At 28.2% G+C, this 24,502-nt stretch overlaps 2 protein-coding genes and 2 long non-coding RNA genes across 7 annotated transcripts in view; 3 read left to right on the top strand and 1 right to left on the bottom strand.

Annotated features, from left to right (window-relative positions):
* LOC111415396 (uncharacterized) lies at positions 1-1,040 on the top strand. The gene is made up of 3 exons (XR_002706385.2): positions 1-90; positions 250-370; positions 606-1,040. It is a non-coding gene; the product is annotated as an uncharacterized lncRNA (long non-coding RNA).
* LOC139432472 (uncharacterized) overlaps positions 998-24,502 on the bottom strand; it is a 27,497-nt gene continuing 3,992 nt past the window's right edge. The window contains exons 2-3 of the long non-coding RNA XR_011642236.1: positions 20,825-20,927; positions 998-1,693 (exon numbers count right to left, since the gene is read on the bottom strand). This is a non-coding gene — a long non-coding RNA (uncharacterized lncRNA). The remainder of the gene's footprint in view (positions 1,694-20,824; positions 20,928-24,502) is intronic.
* LOC111415401 (uncharacterized) lies at positions 6,555-10,435 on the top strand. 2 transcript variants are annotated; one of them, XM_023047085.2, is made up of 4 exons: positions 6,555-6,941; positions 9,639-9,811; positions 9,874-10,032; positions 10,086-10,435. In XM_023047085.2, exons 1-4 carry the CDS (start codon positions 6,857-6,859, stop codon positions 10,347-10,349), a joined length of 681 nt encoding a protein of 226 aa, XP_022902853.1. In that variant the 5' UTR covers positions 6,555-6,856; the 3' UTR covers positions 10,350-10,435. The 2 variants fall into 2 exon arrangements, with proteins under 2 accessions (XP_022902853.1, XP_022902854.1); XM_023047086.2 differs by having other exon boundaries at positions 9,895-10,032.
* On the top strand, positions 15,750-20,755 carry LOC111422595 (mitochondrial import inner membrane translocase subunit TIM50-C-like). Of its 3 annotated transcripts, none has more exons than XR_011642235.1 (5): positions 15,750-16,834; positions 16,976-17,332; positions 17,388-17,511; positions 20,047-20,287; positions 20,383-20,755. XR_011642235.1 is itself a non-coding variant. In XM_071201033.1 (5 exons), the coding sequence occupies exons 1-5, from the start codon at positions 16,061-16,063 to the stop codon at positions 20,175-20,177; spliced, it is 1,329 nt and encodes a 442-aa protein (XP_071057134.1). In that variant the 5' UTR covers positions 15,750-16,060; the 3' UTR covers positions 20,178-20,375. The 3 variants fall into 3 exon arrangements, 2 of the variants coding, with proteins under 2 accessions (XP_071057134.1, XP_071057133.1); XM_071201033.1 differs by lacking the exon at positions 20,383-20,755 and having other exon boundaries at positions 15,750-16,112; positions 16,170-16,834; positions 20,047-20,375; XM_071201032.1 differs by lacking the exon at positions 20,383-20,755 and having other exon boundaries at positions 20,047-20,375.

The following is a 24,502-nucleotide window of genomic DNA, read 5'->3' on the forward strand; positions in this document are numbered from 1 at the left end:
TATTATGTGATGTGTACTTACCCTTCAATAATTTTAATTATCTCCTTCATAATCCTCTTTATATCCGGATACATTTATTTAAAATCAAAAGTAAGTTTTTTTTATTTAAATAAATAAAATTAAATCGAAATTGCGCCATCTATTAGTGGGGGACTCACCTTTAATAATTCGAATTCGCGCGGAGAGATGGCGCAATTAATTTATTTTAAATTAATTTATTTTGAAATAATTTTTTTATTATTTCTTTAGGATAAAAAGTGCAAAGATTGCGAATCAATAAAAGGATTTTGCCCGATTCACTCAAATGGGACATGCCAAACCCATTTGTGTCAACACCCGTAATCATTAATGCAACTTTTAACCTCTTCCGGTACGTTATAATTTGTTTATCTGCGTTAAAAACTAAAAAAAAATCATTAAAACGCGAATTATATCATTCCATTCCCACGTTCTCATAATAAACTAACAACAATGAGATGGTGACTCACGCGAAAATTGTTTAAAAAAAAATAAATAAACTAACCTGTTTTTTTTTTTCCTTTTTCTTTTAAATCGTTTCATTTCCTTGCAGAGTTAAAGTTTTAAATCATCTAAATTGATTTTAGGTTAACGTCAAAATATTAAACGTCAAAACAATTCGTTAGTGGCGCGAACATTCAACAGGTGACCGCTACCGAAACTAAATTAACCCCGTGACGTCACATAAAAAAATGGCTACGAATTACGAATTTTATTTTCGCGATTTTACCCCGAAAAATCACCAAGCACCGCGAAAAATCGTTCCTGGGGGATGAATCGGGACGCGAAGAACACGTTTCGAACACTTTTAACAGTTAAATCGACGATTTTCCCGGAAAAATCACGAAAAATTCACCGCACGTAAACAAACCCGCAACAAGTGTCAACAAACAAAAACGAAGAGGGTGAAGTTGGTTGCGTTAAGATTATTTTTAAATTTATTGATTATTAATGGATAATTAATTAATGATTAATTAATAATTAATTAATAAAGGGTGATTTGGGTTAATTAAAATAATAATTACAAATTAATTCGGTTTATTTATTTGTGGGACAAGTTGGGTGAGTTAGACAATTAGGGTGAAGTTGGATCAAATAAAATAACGTTAATTAATTGGTGAAAACAACTTTATTTATTGATTTTAACAACAAATTGGGTCATTATTTTGTTTAATTAATCGAAATTGTTACATTTTATGTATAAATAAGATTATTTAAAAAAAATTAAGTAATAATTAAGTAATCAGCGCCATCTTTTGGGGGATTTTATAATTTATTTTTAAATTTAAATAATTAATAATTAATTGATTTAGCTTTTTTGGTACACACCTGAATCTTTGCTCACCTAGTTATTAAAATTACAGGAAAAACAAAGTTCAAGCGTGTATTTGTAAAGCTTGGATTTAAATGCTTTTGATTTTGTGAAATCTTCTTTTGTTGTTGATTAATTAGCTTTAACACACCTGAAACTTTGCTCACCCTTTTCGAAAAAAATCCGGGTTAAGGCAAAATTTCAAGCTTGCCAAAATTAATTTTATTTCGTTGACCCACCTAAGTTAGCGTTCTAAAGGTTTCTGTAACGAAGAGATGTTCTTCTTGGCGTTTCTTAAAGGTCTCTGAACTCTCTCCTCTTCTACTTACTCCCGGCGAAGAGAACAAAGCCGCAAATTGTGACCTAGTGAACAGTATTGGTTTGAAAAAAATTATTTTTTTTCTACACAAATAAAGCTTTAATGAAACGGGGCGATTTAAATAAAAAAGTTGATATGAAAATGTTTTTTGTTGATTAATTAAAATTAAAAATTTAAAAAATGTTCTGATTAAAATTTGAGAATTTCGGAATTTTCGCATTTTCCAAGGGCGCAACTCCCATAATCGAGTTCTAATAATAACCCAATGATCTAAATGCGCTAAAATTGACGTAGTGTTGGATTTAAAAGTTTTTGTTTTTTTAATCTTTTTTTAATTAATTAATTAATTAACCCAACTTAACGATTAAATTTAAGTTAACCTAAAAAATTTTAAAAAAAATAAATAAAAGAAAAAGAGAGCATCTGCCCCCGATTCTCATCATTTCCACCTCTATTGTTCTTTTAAAATACTTCCTGTTTAACCGGAAGTTAAACAACAAAAACAAAAAAAAATTTTTTTAATCAAACTCACCCATTTCATTTCTCCTCCCTTAATTTAATCCAAAAAAAATTAATTAATTAATTAACCACTCAATTTAAAACAATTTTTTCCTCAAACAAACAAAAAACGATTTTTTCTTTTTTTTTTTCTTTTTCGTTGTTTTTTTTTTTTTTGTTTAAAAGAACTGAACGCGAAGTGATCCGGTGCAATCCGGTGCTACACTAAAAGCAAAGCGCTTGTTTGTATTTGTAGACCAAAGTTGGCGACGGCTTCGGTTATATTCGTTAGAATTCGTAAAGGTTGAGTCGATATAAAAGAGTGAGAGAAAAAAAATCGAGGAAGCGGCGCGTCTCTGTGTGTGTGAGCGTGCGAAGCGGGAGTTGGTCACCCACACAAACGGAAGGTAGGCAACCGGAGGAGAAAGAGATGGTTTTACTACGTGTTGCGTCGTCATCGTCTTTATTTTCCCGTTAATAAAAAAATAAGGTCAAAAGAAAATCTTAAATTCTTTTTTTTTACGTTTAAAACGCGATTGCGAAAATAATTTGGGTTAAAACGCGGAAATAAGTTTAGATTCGTAATCTACGTCGAAAATCCTTTAAAATGACACCAAACACGATATAGTTATCTTTAAATTTATTTTTCAAGATGGCGGATTATTTTGTAGCGATTTTTAGGTTATTATTTTAATTTTTGAGATAACCCCATCGAGTTTGGAGTCATTTTAAAGGATTTTTCTTGATCTATAAGAAAACATTAATGAAAACAATTTTTTAATAAAAAAATAAAATTAAGTTAGGTGAGAAAATAATTTTTTAAATTTATATATTAAGATTCGTAAACTAGATTAAAAATCCTTTAAAATGATACCAAACACGATATGGTTATCTTTAAATTTATTTTTCAAAATGGCGGATTATTTTGTTGCGATTTTTAGGTTACTTCTTTATTTTTTGAGGTAACCCCGTCGAGTTTGGACTCATTTTAAAGGATTTTTCTTGATCTATAAGAAAACATTAATGAAAATAATTTTTTAATAAAAAAATAAAATTAAGTTGGGTTAGAAAATAATTTTTTTAATTTCTACAGTAAGATTCGTAATCTAGATTAAAAATCCTTTAAAATGATACCAAACACGATATGGTTATCTTAAAATTGATTTTTCAAGATGGCGGAATATTTTGTTGTAATTTTTAGGTTATTTTTTTATTTTTTAAGGTAACCAAGTCGAGTTTGGACTCATTTTAAAGGATCTTTCTTGATCTATAAGAAAACATTAATGAAAAAAAATTTTTAATACAAAAATAAAATTAAGTTAGGTGAGAAAATAATTTTTTAAATTTATACATTAAGATTCGTAATCTAGGTTAAAAATCCTTTAAAATGATACCAAACACGATATGGTTATCTTAAAATTGATTTTTCAAGATGGCGGAATATTTTGTTGTAATTTTTAGGTTATTTTTTTATTTTTTAAGGTAACCAAGTCGAGTTTGGGTTCATTTTAAAGGATTTTGCTTGATCTATACGAAAACATTAATAAAAATCGTCTTAACCTTAAAGACAAAATTAAATTGGGTTAGATTGACTCAAAAAATAATTTTTTCAAACTAATTCATTAAAATTCGTAATCTACATTAGAAATCCTTTAAAATGATACCAAACACGCCATATTTATCTCAAAACGATTTTTTTCAAAATGGCGACTTGATTTATTTAAATCATTTAGGTTAACTTTTTCAAAATTAAAGATAACCCCATCGAGTTTGGGCTCATTTTAAAGCATTTTTCATAACCTATAAGAAAACATTAATAAAAATCTTCTTAACTTTAAAGACAAAATTAAATTGGGTTAGATTGACTCAAAAAATTTTTTTTTAAACTAATTCATTAAAATTCATAATCTACATTAAAAATCCTTTAAAATGATACCAAACACGCCATATTTATCTCAAAACGATTTTTTTCAAAATGGCGACTTGATTCATTTAAATCATTTAGGTTAACTTTTTCAAAATTAAAGATAACCCCATCGAGTTTGGGCTCATTTTAAAGCATTCTTCATAATCTATAAGAAAATATTAATAAAAATCTTCTTAACTTTAAAGACAAAATTAAATTGGGCTAGATCGACTCAAAAAATAATTTTTTCAAACTAATTCATTAAAATTCATAATCTACATTAAAAATCCTTTAAAATGATACCAAACACGCCATATTTATCTCAAAATGATTTTTTTCAAAATGGCGACTTGATTCATTTAAATCATTTAGGTTAACTTTTTCAAAATTAAAGATAACCCCATCGAGTTTGGGCTCATTTTAAAGCATTCTTCATAATCTATAAGAAAATATTAATAAAAATCTTCTTAACTTTAAAGACAAAATTAAATTGGGCTAGATCGACTCAAAAAATAATTTTTTCAAACTAATTCATTAAAATTCATAATCTACATTAAAAATCCTTTAAAATGATACCAAACACGCCATATTTATCTCAAAACGATTTTTTTCAAAATGGCGATTGACTTATTTAACCCATTTAGGTTAACTTTTTCAAAATTAAAGATAACCCCATCGAGTTTGGGCTCATTTTCAAGCATTTTTCACGCCCTATAAGAAAACATTAATAAAAATCTTCTTAACGTTAAAGACAAAATTAAATTGGGTTAGATTGACTCAAAAAACTTGACTTGATTTGTTTAACTCATGTCTTTCATATTTATAGATAATCCCATCGTGTTTATACTCGTTTCAAATGATTTTCCATTTCCTTAATACTTATACAGACATTATATATATTAAAAAAATCCACTTTACTGAAAATATCACGTTACAATATCAACGGAAATAAAAACGAAGAGGGCCTTCGCGTAATAGTAGGAGTTCGCATCACATCGAAGGACACGAACCTCGTTAAAAGCTCCAGATTGATCGATTTGAACATCGTTCAGGCTCAAACTTATTTTTCAAGTTGACATTGACGTTGACATTGACGTTTTGTGTACTTTATTCGGTCTCCCAAAGAGGGCTCTGTGTCCACACAATTACCACGACTGATAATAAAAGACTAAGAATGTGCTGATCTAAATCGTGGAAGAGAGGAAATGTACAGGGTGTGTCAAAAATGCATTGAGTGACGCGCCGCAATTACGCGAGGAAATTGACAATTTCCTGCGGCGGCGAGAAGTCGAATAAAAATGGTTTGAGGGGGATGAATTTGTTGGGGGGGTGGGGTTGAATAAAAGAAGCGATATCTAGTAGTCTATAAATAAGGGGGTGGTGGAAAGGTTTTAAAGGCTCGGCCGGAGGTGCATTTAGCTGATTGAAGGTGTGTCTCGGCCCCGGTTTGGGGCGCCACACCTATTTGTTAAAGGCGCGCCCTCTATGCTTAATAATTGGATAAATGGATCCTAAATTAGAACACGAACTCTATCGCTTAATTAATTTTTTTAGTTGAATCATTTTTAAAAATTTTCAAATTAATAAAAAATAATTTTATTTATAAAATTGAATAGAAAATTGAAAATCCTGCAAAATGAGTCCAAACTCGATGGGGTTATCTTCAAAAATGGCGAAGATAACCTAAAAAAAAATCGGAAAATCGCCATTTTGAAAATGTGCTTTTTTTTGGATAACCCCATCGTGTTTGGTATCAAATTAAAGGGTTTTTAATCTAGATTACGAATCTTAATGCATGAATTTGAAAAAAATCTTTTCTAACCCAACTTAATTTTTTTTTGTGCTAAAAAATTTTTTTGTTAATGCTTTCTTCTACATCAAGAAAAATCCTGTAACATGAGTCCAAACTCGACGGGGCTATTTTTAAAAATGGCGAAGTTAACTTAAAAAAAATCGTAAAATCGCCATTTTGAAAAGGCGTTTTTTTTAGATAACCCCATCGTGTTTGGTATCAAATTAAAGGGTTTTTAACGTAGATTACGAATATTAATTTTTTATTTCTTTAAATCTAAAGAGTTTTGAAATAAAATAGAATTAAAAAAAAAATTTTTTTTTGTTAGTTTTAAAAATTAATTTATATTCTAAACCAAAAGGAAACAGCTGACTCGTTTTAAAACCAACGAAGCAGATGTGGGGTCTTAGCACCTGCCTCAAGAGAAACGGGGGTAATAAAAATGGTGTTGTGTCTGAGTCGAACCTAACCTCATAAAAAAAAAGTTCTTTTTAAATTTCTTTCTTAAACCATACCGAGTATAAAACGCGATCGTTTCAAGTCTTACCAAGCGATCTAAATAATAATAGTTGTTAAATACGCCTCAGACCCAATTTGTTGTTACAAAAGTGACATCACCTAATGTAATTTCGTTCTATTTTTAGATCCGATGATGAACTTCGTCATTTTTTATGCTCGCAATGTATCAATGCGTCAATTCAATAATAACAAACAAAAAAAAACATTAAAATTAACAAAAAAGAACTCATTAAAACAATAACAGAACCACTAAAATTATAAAATTAGATCGAAAATATCAATAAATCATTCATAAAAGGCGTTTAACGATCGGAAATTAGAGGTTTTCGTTCCAAGGTTCCCGCTTAAACAACAATGACGCCCAAAAGTAGCCGCAATTCGCGTTTAATCGGTTGTAAAAAAAATTAAAGAGGGCGCGGGGTCGTATTGTCTTATAAAAGGTGTTGCAAAAATTGTTTTGGGACCAGTTCCCGGTCGATTTCGACGAAAATAATGTCATACATGTTAAGCGAGATCATGGGCGGTGAAATCGACGATAATAACAGTGATTTGAGTGATCCACGATTTTTAACGAAAGGTAAAAAAATTGTTGAAATCGAAAAATATTACGGTTATCGTATTGGGGGTGAGAAGTGCTTTAAAATGAGTATAAACACGATGGGGTTATCTTTAAAAATGGAAAAGATAACCTATAAATTAAGACGCCATCTTGAAAAAGTAGAATTTAAGATAAATGTGGCGTGTTTGGTGTTGTTTTAAAGGATTTTTAATGGAGATGATGAATTTAAATTAATTAATTTGAAAAAATTATTTATTGAGTCAACCTAACCTAATTTAATTTAACCTATGGAGTTGAGAAATTTTTTGTTGACATTTTCTTGGAGAATATGAAAAATCCTTTAAAATGAGTCCAAACTCGATGGGGTTATCTTAAAAAATGAAAAAGATAACCTAGATGTTACAAATAAATCAAGCCGCCATTTTGAAAACATCGCTTTTAAGATAAATGTGTCGTGTTTGGTGTCATTTTAAAGGATTTTTGATGTAGAATACGAATTTTAATTAATTAATTCGAAAAAATTATTTTCAAACTTTAATTTTCTAACTAATTTACTAAAATCGATATTTTCGCGATTAAAATCGTCAATAAAATAGAATTTGCTTTAATTTGATACCAAACACCATATACTTATCTTAAAAGTTAAAAAAGTTAGGTTATGTATCAACAAAAAATCCGCCATTTTGATTTTTCTATTAATTCTTCGTAAATATGGCGAGTTTGGTATCAAATTAAAGGGTTTCTAATGTAGATTACGATTTATAACTCAAATTAGACTTTTTGATCGATTTTGTGGAATTAAATAATTTCACAACAAACAAATTAATTAATTAAAATCGATATTTTCGCGATTAAAATCGTCAATTAAATAGAATTTGCTTTAATTTGATACCAAACACCATATACTTATCTTAAAAGTTAAAAAAGTTAGGTTATGTATCAACTAAAAATCCGCCATTTTGATTTTTCTATTAATTCTTCGTAAATATGGCGAGTTCGGTATCAAATTAAAGGTTGTTTAATGTAGATTACGATTTATAACTCAAATTAGACTTTTTGATCGATTTTGTGGAATTAAATAATTTCACAACAAAGAAATTAATTAATTAAAATCGATATTTTCGCGATTAAAATCGTCAATAAAATAGAATTTGCTTTAATTTGATACCAAACACCATATATCTATCTTAAAAGTTAAAAAAGTTAGGTTATGTGTCAACTAAAAATCCGCCATTTTGATTTTTCTATTAATTTTTCGTAAATATGGCGAGTTTGGTATCAAATTAAAGAGTTTTTAATATAGATTACGATTTATAACTCAAATTAGACTTTTTGATCGATTTTGTGGAATTAAATAATTTCACAACAAAGAAATTAATTAATTAAAATCGATATTTTCGCGATTAAAATCGTTAATAACATTGAATTTGCTTTAATTTGATACCAAACACGATATATTTACCTTAAAAGATAAAAAAGTTAGGTTATGTATCAACAAAAAATCCGCCATTTTGATTTTTCTATTAATTCTTCGTAAATATGGCGAGTTTGGTATCAAATTAAAGGGCTTTTCATGTAGATTACGATTTATAACTCAAATTACAGTTTTTGATCGATTTTGTGGAATTAAATATTTTCACAACAAAAAAAATTAATTAACAAAAATTGATATTTTCCCGATTAAAATCGTTAATAAAATTGAATTTGCTTTAATTTGATACCAAACACGATACATTTATCTTAAAAGTTAAAAAAGTTAGGTTATGTATCAACAAAAAATCCGCCATTTTGATTTTTCTATTAATTTTTCGTAAATATGGCGAGTTTGGTATCAAATTAAAGGGTTTTTAATGTAGATTACGATTTATAACTCAAATCAGACTTGTTGATCGATTTTGTGGAATTAAATAATTACACAACAAAGAAATTAATTACTTAAAATCGATATTTTCGCGATTAAAATCGTTAATAAAATTGAATTTGCTTTAATTTGATACCAAACACGACATATTTATCTTAAAAGTTAAAAAAGTTAGGTTATGTATCAACAAAAAATGCGCCATTTTGATTTTTTTATTAATTCTTTGTGAATATGGCGAGTTTGGTATCAAATTAAAGGGTTTTTAATGTAGATTACGATTTATAACTCAAATTAGACATTTTGATCGATTTTATGGAATTAAATAATTTCAAAACAAAAAAATTAATAAATTAAAATCGATATTTTCGCGATTAAAATCGTTAATAAAATTGAATTTGCTTTAATTTGATGCCAAACACGATGTATTTGTCTTGAAAATTCAAAAAGTTAGGTTATGAATCAACAAAAAGTCGGCCATTTTGATTTTTTCGCTAATTATTTATATCGACGTAAATATGGCAAGTTTGGTATCAAATTAAAGGGTTTTCGATGTAGATTACGAATTTCTTGTTAAAAATGAAAAAAAATAAACCACCAAAAAGTAGGACGTTGTATCTTTGTTATTTTGAAAAATACATAAATTAATTTTTGAAACAATTTGAAACGTTTCTTATAAAGCAAAACCATAAAAATCGGCGATTAAAAAAAATTTTTTTTTAAATAACATCTTCAGCCGAATTTGAATCCGAAATCGGTGATTTTAAATTAATCGTAAACCGGTCGTGTTTGGTATCAAATTAAAGGGTTTTTGATGCAGATTACGAATTTTAACACAAATAATTTTAATTTTTTAGGCGCTTTCTTATTAACGCCATCTCACGATTTGAGCTTGGATAAGGCCGCGAATATCTGCGACAAATTGAATTTTAAGGGCAGTTTTAGTTTGACGAAAACGGCGACCGGGATTTTGTTCAAATTTAGCGAGCCTGAAGATTACCAGCAGGTTTTTCGGAAAGGTTTTCACAAGGTATTCAATTTTCGTTTAATTTTTAATTAAGGATAAGTAAAATAATTGGGAAAAATTTGTAGTTTTCCATTTTGGTTCAACAGGTAACCGGGGGTCGTTTGTATCGAAAAGTTGCGATTCCATGTCGACCTCAAAAAACTTTTTCGTTACTCGTCAATGAGGTTCCTTTGGATATTCCCGAAGACGATATTCGAGCGAGTTTATATCGATATACATCAGTGGTAAATTTCTTTTTTTTTGAGTAATTAGTTCTATTTAATTTAATTTATTTTAGGTGGAAGTAACTCGGGTTCCACCGAAGATGGATCAATTGCCCGGAAGTCCAAATCCGATTCGAATCACTTTAGCCTCCTTAGATGAATACAATAATTTGCTACAACAAGGATTGGATTTCTATGGCGCCACCTATTTCCCAACGGAACCCCACAAAAAAGACAGTTTAAAAGGAAGTAGGGAGGTTATGCCGGTTTTTGACGCTTCCGGCTTTACAAGAATACCCCCACCAGCGAGTAGATTGTTAAAACCGAGACAACAATAAAAAAATTATTAAACAAAAAATAACCAAGAAATTAAACGATAACAAAAAATAAAAAAATTAACTTCTCAAAAAATAAAAATAAATTTTTTTTTGCTAAAAATTGACGTTTAAACGTCAAAGTGACAAGTATGACAAATTTTTAATTATTATTAATCGCCGTTTTTGTTTTGATTTATAATTGAATTAAAAAAAATAAAAAGTTATAACTTAAACGGATTTTTTAATTCTTTTTTTAGGTGTAAAATAAATTAATCGCATTTTTATGTGAAAATTCGTAATCGTCTTGAAAAATCCTTTAAAATGAGTACCAACATGATGGGGTTATCTCAAAAAAAATTTCCAAGATGGCGACTAATTTATTAAGGTTATGTAGGTTATCTTTTTTAAAAATGAAGATAACCCCGTCGAGTTTGGACTCATTTTAAAGGATTTTTCATTTATTATAAGAAAATATTATTAAAAAAAGAATTTTAATAAAAAAATAAAATGAAGTTGGGTTTGAAAATAATTTTTTAAATTGATAAATTAAAATTCATAATCTACATTAAAAATCCTTTAAAATGATACCAAACACGATATGGTTATCTTAAAATTGATTTTTCAAGATGGCGGATTAATTTATGTTAATGTTTAGCTTAACTTTTTTGTTTTTTAAGATAACCCCATCGAGTTTGGACTCATTTTAAAGGACTTTTCATAATCTATAGGAAAATATTAATAAAAAATTTCCCAACCCTAAAGGTTGAGTTAATTTGGCTTAGGTTGCCTTGAAAAATATTTCTTTCAAATTGATACATTTAGATTCGTAATCTATATTAAAAATCCTTTAAAATGATACCAAACACGATATGGTTATCTTAAAATTGATTTTTCAAGATGGCGGATTAATTTATGTTAATGTTTAGGTTAACTTTTTTGTTTTTTAAGATAACCCCATCGAGTTTGGACTCATTTTAAAGGACTTTTCATAATCTATAGGAAAATATTAATAAAAAATTTCCCAACCCTAAAGGTTGAGTTAATTTGGCTTAGGTTGCCTTGAAAAATAATATTTTTCAAATTGATAAATTAAAATTCATAATCTACATTAAAAATCCTTTAAAATGATACCAAACACGATATGGTTATCTTAAAATTGATTTTTCAAGATGGCGGATTAATTTATGTTAATGTTTAGGTTAACTTGTTTGTTTTTTAAGATAACCCCATCGAGTTTGGACTCATTTTAAAGGACTTTTCATAATCTACAAGAAAATATTAATAAAAACTTTCCCAACCCTAAACGTTGAGTTAATTTGGCTTAGGTTGCCTTGAAAAATAATCTTTTCAAATTGATAAATTAAAATTCGTAATCTACATTAAAAATCCTTTAAAATGATACCAAACACGATATGGTTATCTTAAAATTGATTTTTCAAGATGGCGGATTAATTTATGTTAATGTTTAGGTTAACTTTTTTGTTTTTTAAGATAACCCCATCGAGTTTGGACTCATTTTAAAGGACTTTTCATAATATAGGAATATATTAATAAAAAATTTCCCAACCCTAAAGGTTGAGTTAATTTGGCTTAGGTTGCCTTGAAAAATAATTTTTTCAAATTGATAAATTAAAATTCGTAATCTACATTAAAAATCCTTTAAAATGATACCAAACACGATATGGTTATCTTAAAATTGATTTTTCAAGATGGCGGATTTATTTATACATATGTTAATGTTTAGGTTAACTTTTTTGTTTTTTAAGATAACTCGATCGAGTTTGGACTCATTTTAAAGGATTTTTCACGTACTACAACATAATATTAATAAAAAAATTCTCAACTCCATACATTAAATTAAATTGGGTTAGATTGACTTAAAAAATATTTCTTTTTAATTAATTAATCAAAATTCGTAATCTTCATTAAAAATCCTTTAAAACAACACCAAACACGCCACATTTATCATTTAATGTATATTTTCAAGATGGCGACTACATTTTTTAGAATATTTAGGTTATCTTTTTCGTTTTTAAAGATAACCCCGTCGAGTTTGGACTCATTTTAAAGCAAATTTCGTTTCTAGTACAATTCTCTTAATAAAAATTAATATTTCTTAAAATTATTTTGAAAGTAGTCATAAAATGTTGATTATCACTTATCACCACATTAAAATAATTGAAAATAAATAACCCAAAAAGGTTATATTTTTAATAATTTATTTTGACATCTTTCAAAAATTTCTAAAAGAAAAAGAAAATGTATCGAATGAATCAATCGGAAGCTGATAAATGGGTGTGCGAAGCTGAACAAAAACTATCGTTAAACACCGGGATAATGAGATTTTTCTTCGGGGGCCAAAAAAAAATTGATGATGCCATCGAGTGTTACAAAAAGGCGGGAAATTTATACAAAATTTCGAAAAATTGGGCCGAAGCAGCCGATTGCTACTCAAAAGCGGCCACTTTAACCGGATCTCACGAAAATAATAATAAACACCAAGCCGCTTTGGACTACGAACAAGCAGCGATTTGCTTTAAAAAAATTAACGCCCAACCGGAAGCCGAAAAAAATTATTTAAAATCGATCGATATCTATTTAGATTTAGGAAGATTTAACACCGCGGCGAAAATGCATGAAAATATAGCGGGGATGTACGAAAATGAATCGGAGGAAGTCGGAAAGATGTTGTATCATTACGAAAAAGCGGCCGATTTTTACAAAGGCGAAGAAAGTAGCTCATCGGCGAATCGATGTTTATTAAAAATCGCTCAACATTCCGCCGAAAACGAACGTTACGAACAAGCGATTCATATCTACGAGAAAATCGGGACGTATTCCTTAAAAAGCAGCCTTTTAAAATACGGCGCGAAAGAATACTTTTTTAAAGCTGCAATTTGCCGACTTTGTTTGGATCCGGGAGAAACGGGAAAACATTTAGAGAAATACGTTAAAATCTATCCCGCATTCGGCGATTCCAGGGAATACAAATTTTGTTCAAATTTAATAAAAAACATCGAAGAACAAAACGTCGATGGCTTAACTGATGTCATTAAAGACTACGACTCAATGCAAACCCTAGATCCGTGGTACACCACTTTATTGCTTAGGATTAAAAGGAAATTAGCTGATGAACCTGATTTACGTTAATTACTTACCTTTTCTTATAAAATCGTAATAAAATTATTTTTTGTTAACGATCATGTTTAATAATTAAATAAAAAAAAATTGATTAATGTAATGTTTTCTTATAGTACATGAAAAATCCTTTAAAACGAGTCCAAACTCGATGGGGTTATCTTTAAAAATGAAAAAGATAACCTACAAATTAATCCGCCATCTTGAAAATCAATTTTATGATAACGATATCGTGTTTGGCATCATTTGAAAGGATTTTTAATGTAGATTGTGAATTTTAATTTATCAATTTGAGTAAATTATTTTCCAAGCCAACCTAAGCCAATTTAACTTATCGTTTAGGGTTGAGAAATTTTTTATTAATATTTTCCTACTAATTATGAGAAGTCCTTTAAAATGAGCCCAAACTCGATGGGGTTATCTTAAAAAATAAAAAAGTTAACCTAAACATTAACATAAATTAATCCGCCATCTTGAAAAATCAATTTTAAGATAACCATATCGTGTTTGGTGTCATTTTAAAGGATTTTTAATATAGATTACGAATCTAAATGTATCAATTTGAAAAAATTATTTTCCAAGCCAACCTAAGCCAACTTAACTCATCCTTTAGGGTTGAGAAATTTTTTATTACTATTTTCGTACTAATTATGAGAATTCCTTTAAAATGAGTCCAAACTCGATGGGGTTATCTTAAAAAACAAAAAAGTTAACCTAAACATTTACATAAAGTAATCCGCCATCTTGAAAAATCAATTTTAAGATAACCATATCGTGTTTGGTATCATTTTAAAGGATTTTTAATATAGAGTACGAATCTATATGTATCAACTTGAAAAAAATATTTTCCAAGCCAACCTAAGCCAACTTAACTCATCGTTTAGGGTTGAAAAACTTTTTATTCATATTTTCCTACTAATTATGAGAAGTCCTTTAAAATGAGTCCAAACTCGATGGGATTATCTTAAAAAACAAAAAAGTTAACCTAAACATTTACATAAATTAATCCGCCATCTTGAAAAATCAATTTTAAGATAACCATATCGTGTTTGGTATCATTTTAAAGGATTTTTAATGTAGATTACGAATCTATATGTATCAACTTGAAAAAATTATTTTCCAAGCCAACCTAAGCCAACTTAACTCATCGTTTAGGGTTGAAAAACTTGTTATTCATATTTTCCTACTAATTATGAGAAGTCCTTTAAAATGAGTCCAAACTCGATGGGATTATCTTAAAAAACAAAAAAGTTAACCTAAACATTTACATAAATTAATCCGCCATCTTGAAAAATCAATTTTAAGATAACCATATCGTGTTTGGTATCATTTTAAAGGATTTTTAATATAGATTACGAATCTAAATGTATCAATTTGAAAAAAATATTTTCCAAGCCAACTTAACTCATCGTTTAGGGTTGAGAAACTTTTTATTAATATTTTCCTACTAATTATGAGAAGTCCTTTAAAATGAGTCCAAACTCGATGGGATTATCTTAAAAAACAAAAAAGTTAACCTAAACATTTACATAAATTAATCCGCCATCTTGAAAAATCAATTTTAAGATAACCATATCGTGTTTGGTATCATTTTAAAGCATTTTTAATATAGATTACGAACCTAAATGTATCAATTTGAAAAAATTATTTTCCAAGCCAACCTAAGCCAACTTAACTCATCGTTTAGGGTTGAGAAATTTTTTATTAATATTTTCCTACTAATTATGAGAAGTCCTTTAAAATGAGTCCAAACTCGATGGGGTTATCTGAAAAATTAAAAAAATAACCTAAAAATCGTTACAAAATAATCCGCCATCTTGAAAAATCAATTTTAAGATAACCATATCGTGTTTGGTATCATTTTAAAGGATTTTTAATATAGATTACGAATCTATATGTACCAATTTGAAAAAATTATTACTATTTTCTAACCCAACTTAATTTTACTTTATTGCTAAAAATTTTTTTCATTAACATTTTCTTATATATCATGAAAAAATCTTTAAAATGAGTCCAAACTCGACGGGGTTATCTTCATTTTTAAAAAAGATAACCTCAACAACCTTAATAAATTAAGTCGCCATCTTGAAAATTTTTTTTGAGATAACCCCATCATGTTGGTACTCATTTTAAAGGATTTTTGATGGCGATTACGAATTTTGACGTAAAAATACGATTAAATTATTTTGCTCGGTCAAATATAACCTCAAAATTAAATTCGAGCGAAAAAATTAAAAATTTTTGAAGTTAAAATTGTTTTAAAATTGGTGCCAACATTAAAAATTTAAATTTCTCCAAGAACGATGGATTAAAAGCATAGCTGTCAAATTTGGCGTGTAACAAAAACTCATTGAATCGACCTCAAAAACCACAAGAAATTACTCGAATCGTCGAAAATCATCGAAACAAACATCGAGACGAGATAATCGACGAAAAATCTCGCGAAAACACCTCACCGGAAGCGATTTAAAAGTGATTAAACGATCGGAGTAAGCGTAAGTCTTAGAATGAACTGTCAAAAAAGCTTAAAAGAAAGTGGGAATTAAAGAAATAATAATGACGATGAAGAAAAAAGCGTTTTAATCCAAAAAAAGATGTTTGTTTTTACAAGAATTATTAAAGCCGGATTAAATCGCGGGATTTCCGGTAAAAATGTTGGAAAATTTTTTTTAGAAAAGAAAGGTTATCCCAATAACTTAATAGGAGGTGCTTTTTCGATACACAGCGATGATAACGAAAGTAATAAAGGAAGTGGAGGTCGCAGAATACGATTGGTGCCGCAAGAATTAAATAAGGAAGCGAAAATCGAAAGGAGAATTAAAATTAATCCCAGAGACGTCAATTTTAAACAACAAAATATCGAAAACGAACGATTTCGCACTGCCAGACCGATTAAATCGGGCGATTTTTCTAAAATCAAAATGGAACCAACCGTGCAAAAGGTCATCCCAAAGTTACGAAAATCATTGCCCAAATTAGAACCGCCTAATCCGAAATTGGAAGAAATTTTTGTGGACGAAAACGTACTCAAAGAAGTCTTACAAAAGAATAGAACCAAATTTGAGTACGATAACAAAGAAAAAATCGTTTCGAAAAATATCATTTCAACGGTAACGCAAACAGATTCAAGCAAAAAAGGTAACGATGATAACGAACAAAACGAACAAGAACATTCCTGGCAAACGATGAAGTTCACTTTGACGCTTTTCGGGATTTCCTTCACCGGAATCGGATTATTTTTGATCATGGAATTGGGAAAGCCGAAAATTAATGAAGACGGGATAGAAATTGAGGACGAATTTTCGAATTTGTCGCTATTAGAGCAATATTTGTACAGAACCGCGGATCAATTAAATTATTATCGAAAGGTAAAACCCAACACAAAAATTTTATTAACAAAAATTAATATTTATTTAATTTAGAACAACTTTTATTCGAAACAATTTTCGATTAGAACGATTTTTTATGTTTAATATACAGGGTGGTGCAAAAATTAATTTTTTTTTTAGTTAATAAACGAGCCAAGCCGAGAAAAATTATTACCCGACGAATTAAAATATCCGTATCACCAACCGCCTTACACGTTAGTGTTGGAATTAAAAGACGTCCTCGTGCACCCCGATTGGACCTACAATACAGGGTGGCGATTCAAAAAACGACCGGGGATCGATCATTTCTTAGAAACATTAAATGGGATTTACGAAATCGTTATTTACACAGCCGAATTGGGAATGACGGTGTTTCCGATTTTGGAGGCCCTCGATCCCAACAACTTGATCACGTATAAGCTGGTTAGGGACGCGACGAATTTCGTCGATGGAAAACATGTTAAAGATTTGGATAAATTAAATAGGTCACTTCGAAAAGTGATTAATTCGGGTATCAAATTTTCGTAAATTTTTTTTAAATTTTAATTTTAAGGTTGTTTTGGTCGATTGGGACGAAGCGGCGATAACAGAAAATAGGGATAACGCCTTGTTAATACCGAGGTGGAACGGCGATGATGATGATACGGCTTTGTTGGATTTAGCGAATTTATTAAGAGGTAAAAACGATTTTTGTTAACATAACCTAAAAATGTAAGAGTGTGTGGCGCCCCCTAGCGGGAATTTCAAAAAAAATTTCGGATAAAAGTTGTTTCTTATTTGATTTTGAACAGTTATTGTTTGAAACATTTTTTGATTCGGGCAATAGTTATTGACATAACCTCAAAAAATTCTTGTTATATCAGCGTAGAGCGCCACTTAGCAATAATTTAAAAAAAAGTCATTAAAATAAAGTTTTCAAATCGCAATTTTAAGTAATTATTGTTTGAAACACTTTTTGATTCGGGCAATAATTATTAACATAACCTAAAAAAATGTGGTTATACCAGCGTACAGCCCCCTATTATAGATATATAAAAAACTTATTAAGATAAATGTTTCTAAATGCAATTACAAACATTTGTTGTTTGAAAAATTTTCTGATTCGAGCAATAATTATTGACATAACCTCAAAAAAATTGATTATAGCACGATACAGCGCCCCCTATTATAGATATATAAAAAACTTATTAAGATAAATGTTTCTAAATGCAATTTCAAACATTTATTGTTTGAAAAAATTTTTGATTCGAGCAATAATTATTGACATAACCTCAAAAATGTTGATTATAGCACGATACAGCGCCCCCTATTATAGATATATAAAAAATTTATTAAGATAAATGTTTCTAAATGCAATTACAAACAGTTATTTTTTGAAAAATTTTTTGATTTGAGCAATAATTATTGATATAACCTCAAAAAATTTGATTGTAGCACGATACAGCGCCCCCTATTATAGATATATAAAAAACTTATTAAGATAAATGTTTCTAAATGCAATTTCAAACATTTATTGTTTGAAAAAATTTTTGATTCGAGCAATAATTATTGACATAACCTCAAAAATGCTGATTATAGCACGATACAGCGCCCCCTATTATAGATATATAAAAAACTTATTAAAATAAATGTTTTTAAATGCAATTTCAAACATTTATTGTTAGAAATATTTTTTGATTCGAGCAATAATTATTGACATAACCTCAAAAAAATTGATTATAGCAGGGTACAGCGCCCCCTATCAAACATATATAAAAAATTTATTAAGATAAATGTTTCTAAATGCAATTACAAACATTTGTTGTTTGAAAAATTTTCTGATTCGAGCAATAATTATTGACATAACCTCAAAAAACTTCATTATAGCAGGGTACAGCGCCCCCTATCAAAGATATATAAAAAACTTATTAAGATAAATGTTTCTAAATCCAATTTCAAACATTTATTGTTTGAAAACCTTTTTGATTCGAGCAATAATTATTGACATGACCTCAAAAATGTTGATTATAGCACGATACAGCGCCCCCTGTCAAAGATATATAAAAAACTTATTAAGATAAATCTTTCTAAATGCAATTTCAAACATTTGTTGTTTGAAAAATTTTTTGATTTGAGCAATAATTATTGACATAACCTCAAAAAACTTCATTATAGCAGGGTACAGTGCCCCCTATCAAAGATATATAAAAAACTTATTAAGATAAATGTTTCTAAATGCAATTACAAACATTTGTTGTTTGAAAAATTTTCTGATTCGATCAATAATTATTGACATAACCTCAAAAAACTTCATTATAGCAGCGTACAGTGTCTTCTATCAAAGATATATAAAAAACTTATTAAGATAAATATTTCTAAATGTAATTACAAACATTAATTATTAGAAAAGTTTTTTGATTCGGGTAATAATTATTGACATAACCTCAAAAAATGAGGTTATACTAGCATACAGCGCCCCCTATCAAAGATATATAAAAAACTTATTAAGATAAATATTTCTACATGTAATTACAAACATATCTTATTAGAAAAATTTTTTGATTCGGATAATAATTATTGACATAACCTCAAAAATTAAATTTGTTATACCAGTGTACAGCGCCACCTATCAATTATTTTCAAAAAATGTATTAAAATAAAATTTTCTAAATTGTATTTTAAGCAATTATTATTCGAAAAAAATTTTGATTCGAGTAATAATTATTGACATAACCCCAAAAATTAAATTTGCTATACCAGTATACAGCGCCACCTATCAATTATTTTCAAAAAATGTATTAAAATAAAAGTTTCTAATCGTAATTGTAAACAATTATTATTAGAAAATTTTTTTAATTCGGACAATAATTATTGACATAACCTCAAAAATATATTTTTATATACCAGTGTACAGCGCCACCTATCAATTATTTTCAAAAAATGTATTAAAATAAAACTTTCTAATCCTCATTCTAAACAATTATTATTAGAAAAATTTTTTGATTCAGGTAATAATTATTGACATAACCTCAAAAATATCATTTTTTATAACAGCGTACAGCGCCACCTTTAATTATTTTCAAAAAATTTATTAAAATAAACATTTTTAAACGTAATTCTAAACACTTTTTATTTAAAAATTTTTTTGATATAGCTTCAATTTTTCATATCAATGTACAGTGTGGCGCAAAAATTTTCGTACAAGATAAATTAAAATAATGCTTTTTTTGCAGTTATAGCCATTTCTGAGATACAAGACGTAAGAGAAGTGTTACGATTTTACAAAGAATACCCAAACCCTTTGGCAGCGTTCCGAGATAGACAAAGGGAATTGGAACGAACGATGTATAATAAAAATAATTAATTCAAAAAAATCTTAATAATAGGAAAAGGAGAATCATTCATTTCTTTTTCTATGTCACTGTCAAAAAAAACATTGAATCATTACCAAAATCGATAAATTTGTGTTTTGAAGTAAGTGTTAAGATTAAGAAAGATGAAAAAAACTCGCCGTTTTTTTACTCAACATTCTTTTTTGTCGTTCTTAATAAAATATTAATTTTTTTTAGATAACATAAAAATTGTTTTGTTTTAATGAAACGTACAACCCGGACTTGACGATTATTTTGACGTCTGAAATGTAAATTTTTTTGTTTCGAGTGTTGTAAAATTATTAAATTGAGCAATTAAGCCGGGAAAGCCGAGATATGGAAAAAGTGAGTACGTAAATGGAAATTCCGATATTAATAACAATTAAAGGAATAATTAGCGCTCGTTGGATGTCGGTTATTAAAGGTGGATGAGAAGAAGGATCGATGAACGAATTTACGGGAATTTATTTCCGCGAAAACCACTTGATGGAGTTTCTAACCCTTAAAAGACGATTAAAAAAAATTTATGGGAAAAGAAATTTAATTAAAAGATAATAAAGTGTTTTTTTGGGAAATAATAAAAATTAAATTAAAATATATATTAAAATGAATAAAAAAAAAATATATAAAATTGACTCACCCTTAAAAAAATCAAAATTCTTTCTTCCTCGACATTCGGTTGTTTCGTGCCTCATTTCTTCATTTCCGAAATTTGTGGGGTTTTAAAAAATGTTGATAATCACCTGTAAAAACGAAAAACCTGTGACCTGTTGGAAGTCAGCTGAGTGAGGAGAATTCGGGGGGGTAGGTTCTTGTTGCCGTTGGCCTAGTTCTCGCATTTGCCCGCACTAATATCGGACTGGGGCATTTCATTTTGGCGCATGCTCCCCTCTGAAAACGGGGGGTTGCAAGCAACAGGCCGGATCAATATGAACAACTACTAAATACGACGAGGAAAGACCGAATGCGATTTTCTTTCTCTTTTCGCACTATACGATTTTGAATAAGGGAAGGGGTGAATCGAATAAACTTGTGGTGGGGGCTAAAACCAACGTAAACCCGATTTTGTCGGCCCCACGACTCCGAAACGGTCGGAGTCCGAATCGGCACTGAAAATCTTCTTACGGGGTGTCGTCAATATATAGATAGGGTGGGCGGAGCTACATCCCTCCATGTGCTAGTAAAATCGGGGGGATGAATAATATTTGAGGAAATGGAGGGGGTGATGGTTAAAAAATAATGATTTATTTAAGAATTTTGGTGTTTTAGCATTTTAAAAATGAAATATATCGTAATGGTTTTTTTTATTAAAAAGAATCGGAAAAAAAAATGATTTTAAAGGATAATTATTCCAAAAAAAATTTGATTCGGGTAATAATTATTGACTTAACCTCAAAAATTAATTTTTTATACCAGCGTATTGCGCCATCTGACGATAATTAAAAAAAAATTATTAAAATAAAATCTTCTAATCGTTATTTTAAGCAATTATTGTTTGAAAAAATTTTAGATTCGGGTAATAATTATTGACATAACCTCAAAAAACTTTTTTATAGCAGTGTACAGCGCCACCTAAGTAGTAATAATTTAAAAAAAATTGATTAAAATAAAATATTCTAATCGTAATTTTAAACAATTATTGTTTGAAAAATTTCTTGATTCGGGTAATAATTATTGACATAACCTCAAAAAACTTTTTTATATCATTGTACAGCGCCACCTAGTAACAATTATAAAAAAATTTATTAAAATAAAATTTTCTAATGATAATTTTAAGCAATTATTATTTGAAAATTTTTTTGATTCTAGTAATAATAATTATTATCGGGACATAACCTCAAAAAACTTTTTTATAGCAGTGTACAGCGCCACCTAGTAATAATTATAAAAAAATGTATTAAAATAAAATTTTCTAATGATAATTTTAAGCAACTACTGTTAGAAAAAAATTTTGAATTGGGTAATAATTATTGACTTAACCTCAAAAATTAATTCTTGATATCAGCGTACAGCGCCACCTATTAATTATTTTCAAAAAGTTTATTAAAATAAAATTTTCTATACGCTATTCTAAGTAATTATTATTTAAAGAATTTTTTGATTCGGGCAATAATTATTGACATAACCTCAAAAAACTTTTTTATATCATTGTACAGCGCCACCTATCAAAAATTATAAAAAAGTTTATTAAAATAAAACTTTCTAATCCTAATTCTAAGTAATTATTGTTTAAAGAATTTTTTGATTCGGACAATAATTGTTGACATAACCTCAAAAAACTTTTTTACATCAGTGTACAGCGCCAACTGACGATAATTAAAAAAAAATTATTAAAATAAAAGTTTATAATCGTAATTTTAAACAATTATTATTAAAAAATTTTTTTAATTCGGGTAATAATTATCGGCATAACCTCAAAAATTTAAATGTATACCATCATACAGCGCCATCTAGCAATAAGTTTAAAAAAATTGATTAAAATAAAAGTTTCCAATCGCAATTTTAAACAATTATTATTCGAAAAAAATTTTGATTCGAGTAATAATTATTAATATAACCTCAAAAATTAAATTTTACACCATCATACAGCGCCATCTAGCAATAAGTTTAAAAAAATTTATTAAAATAAAAGTTTTTAATGGTAATTTCAAACAATTATTATTAGTAAAATTTTTTGATTCGGATAATAAGTATTGACATAACCTCAAAAATTAAATTTGTTATACCAGTATACAGCGCCACTTAACAATAATTTAAAAAAAATGTATTAAAATAAAACTTTCTAATCCTAATTCTAAATAATTATTGTTTAAAAAATTTTTTGATTCGGGATATATTTATTGACATAACCTCAAAAATTAATTTTGTATACCACCGTACAGCGCCACCCGACGATAATTAAAAAAAAATACATTTAAATAAAATTTTCTAATCGTAATTCTAAGTAATTATTGTATAAAAAATTTTTTGATTCGGGTAATAATTATTGACATAACCTCAAAAATCTTTTTTATATCATTGTACAGCGCCACCTATCAAAAATTATAAAAAAATTTATTAAAATAAAACTTTCTAATCCTAATTCTAAGTAATTATTGTTGAAAATTTTTTTTTTATTCGGGTATTAATTATTGATATAACCTCAAAAAACTTTTTTATATCAGTGTACAGCGCCACCTGATAATAATTTTTGAAAAATTTATTAAAATAAAAATTTCTAATCCTAATTCTAAACAATTATTATTTAAAGAATTTTTTGATTCGGACAATAATTATTGACATAACCTCAAAAAACTTATTTATATCAGTCTACAGCGCCACCTATTAATAATTATAAAAAAATTTAATAAAATAAAATTTTTTAATCATAATTATAAATAATTATTGTTTAAAAAATTTTTTGATTCGGGTAATAATGATTCACATAACCTCAATTTTTTGTATTACCATACCAGTATACAGCTCCAACTATCAAAAATTTTTTAAAAATGTATTAAAATAAAAATTTCTAATCCTAATTCTAAGTAATTATTGTTTAAAAAAATTTTTGATTGGTGTAATAATTAGTGACATAACCTCAAAAATATAACTTTAAATCCGCGTACAGCGCCACCTATTAAATATTATCAAAAAATGTATTAAAACAAAAATTTGTAATCGCAATTTTAAGCAATTATTATACGAAAAAATTTTTAATATCCACACTTTTTAATTTTAATATACAGGGTGATACAAAATTATTTAAACCGAAAAACGTTTTATATTCAATTTAAAGCCATTGTTAGTTGTTACAAAACACCATTTAACCCAAATTCGATTAATTAATTGGCTTACTTCACTTAATCAATATAATTTAATTAAGTTTTCTCGCGCCAGGTTCGTCCCGGCACTTTGCAAACAAATTAGAGTCCCGTATTTTATAGTTTTTTTGCCCCAACCCTCCCGCCTCAGTACGTTTGTTAGTCCGCGTTACAACCCAACCCCAAAACCCCATAAAAATTGATCGACGACCACGATCAAAACAGCCTTGAAACAGGTAATTTTGTGTCTCTCGCAAATATGTACTCTCCATTCTATTTCTAATATACGCGTACCCTCGTTTTCGCCCGCAATAAGGGGGTGCCAATTTTATGGGACTTTTATCCGATCAATTCGATTTAAGTGAATTAAAAGCAATAAAATTAAAAAAAACGAATTTTTTAAACGTATCAGAATTGATTGCATCCGCGACCTTTTAGTACAACATAATGTCAACGTTACGGATACTTGGGCCGACTACCGTCCTGTGAAATACCAGGTCAAAACGGCATATAAACCA

This window comes from Onthophagus taurus, unplaced genomic scaffold, assembly GCF_036711975.1.
Source record: "Onthophagus taurus isolate NC unplaced genomic scaffold, IU_Otau_3.0 ScKx7SY_16, whole genome shotgun sequence".
NCBI lineage: Eukaryota > Metazoa > Arthropoda > Insecta > Coleoptera > Scarabaeidae > Onthophagus > Onthophagus taurus.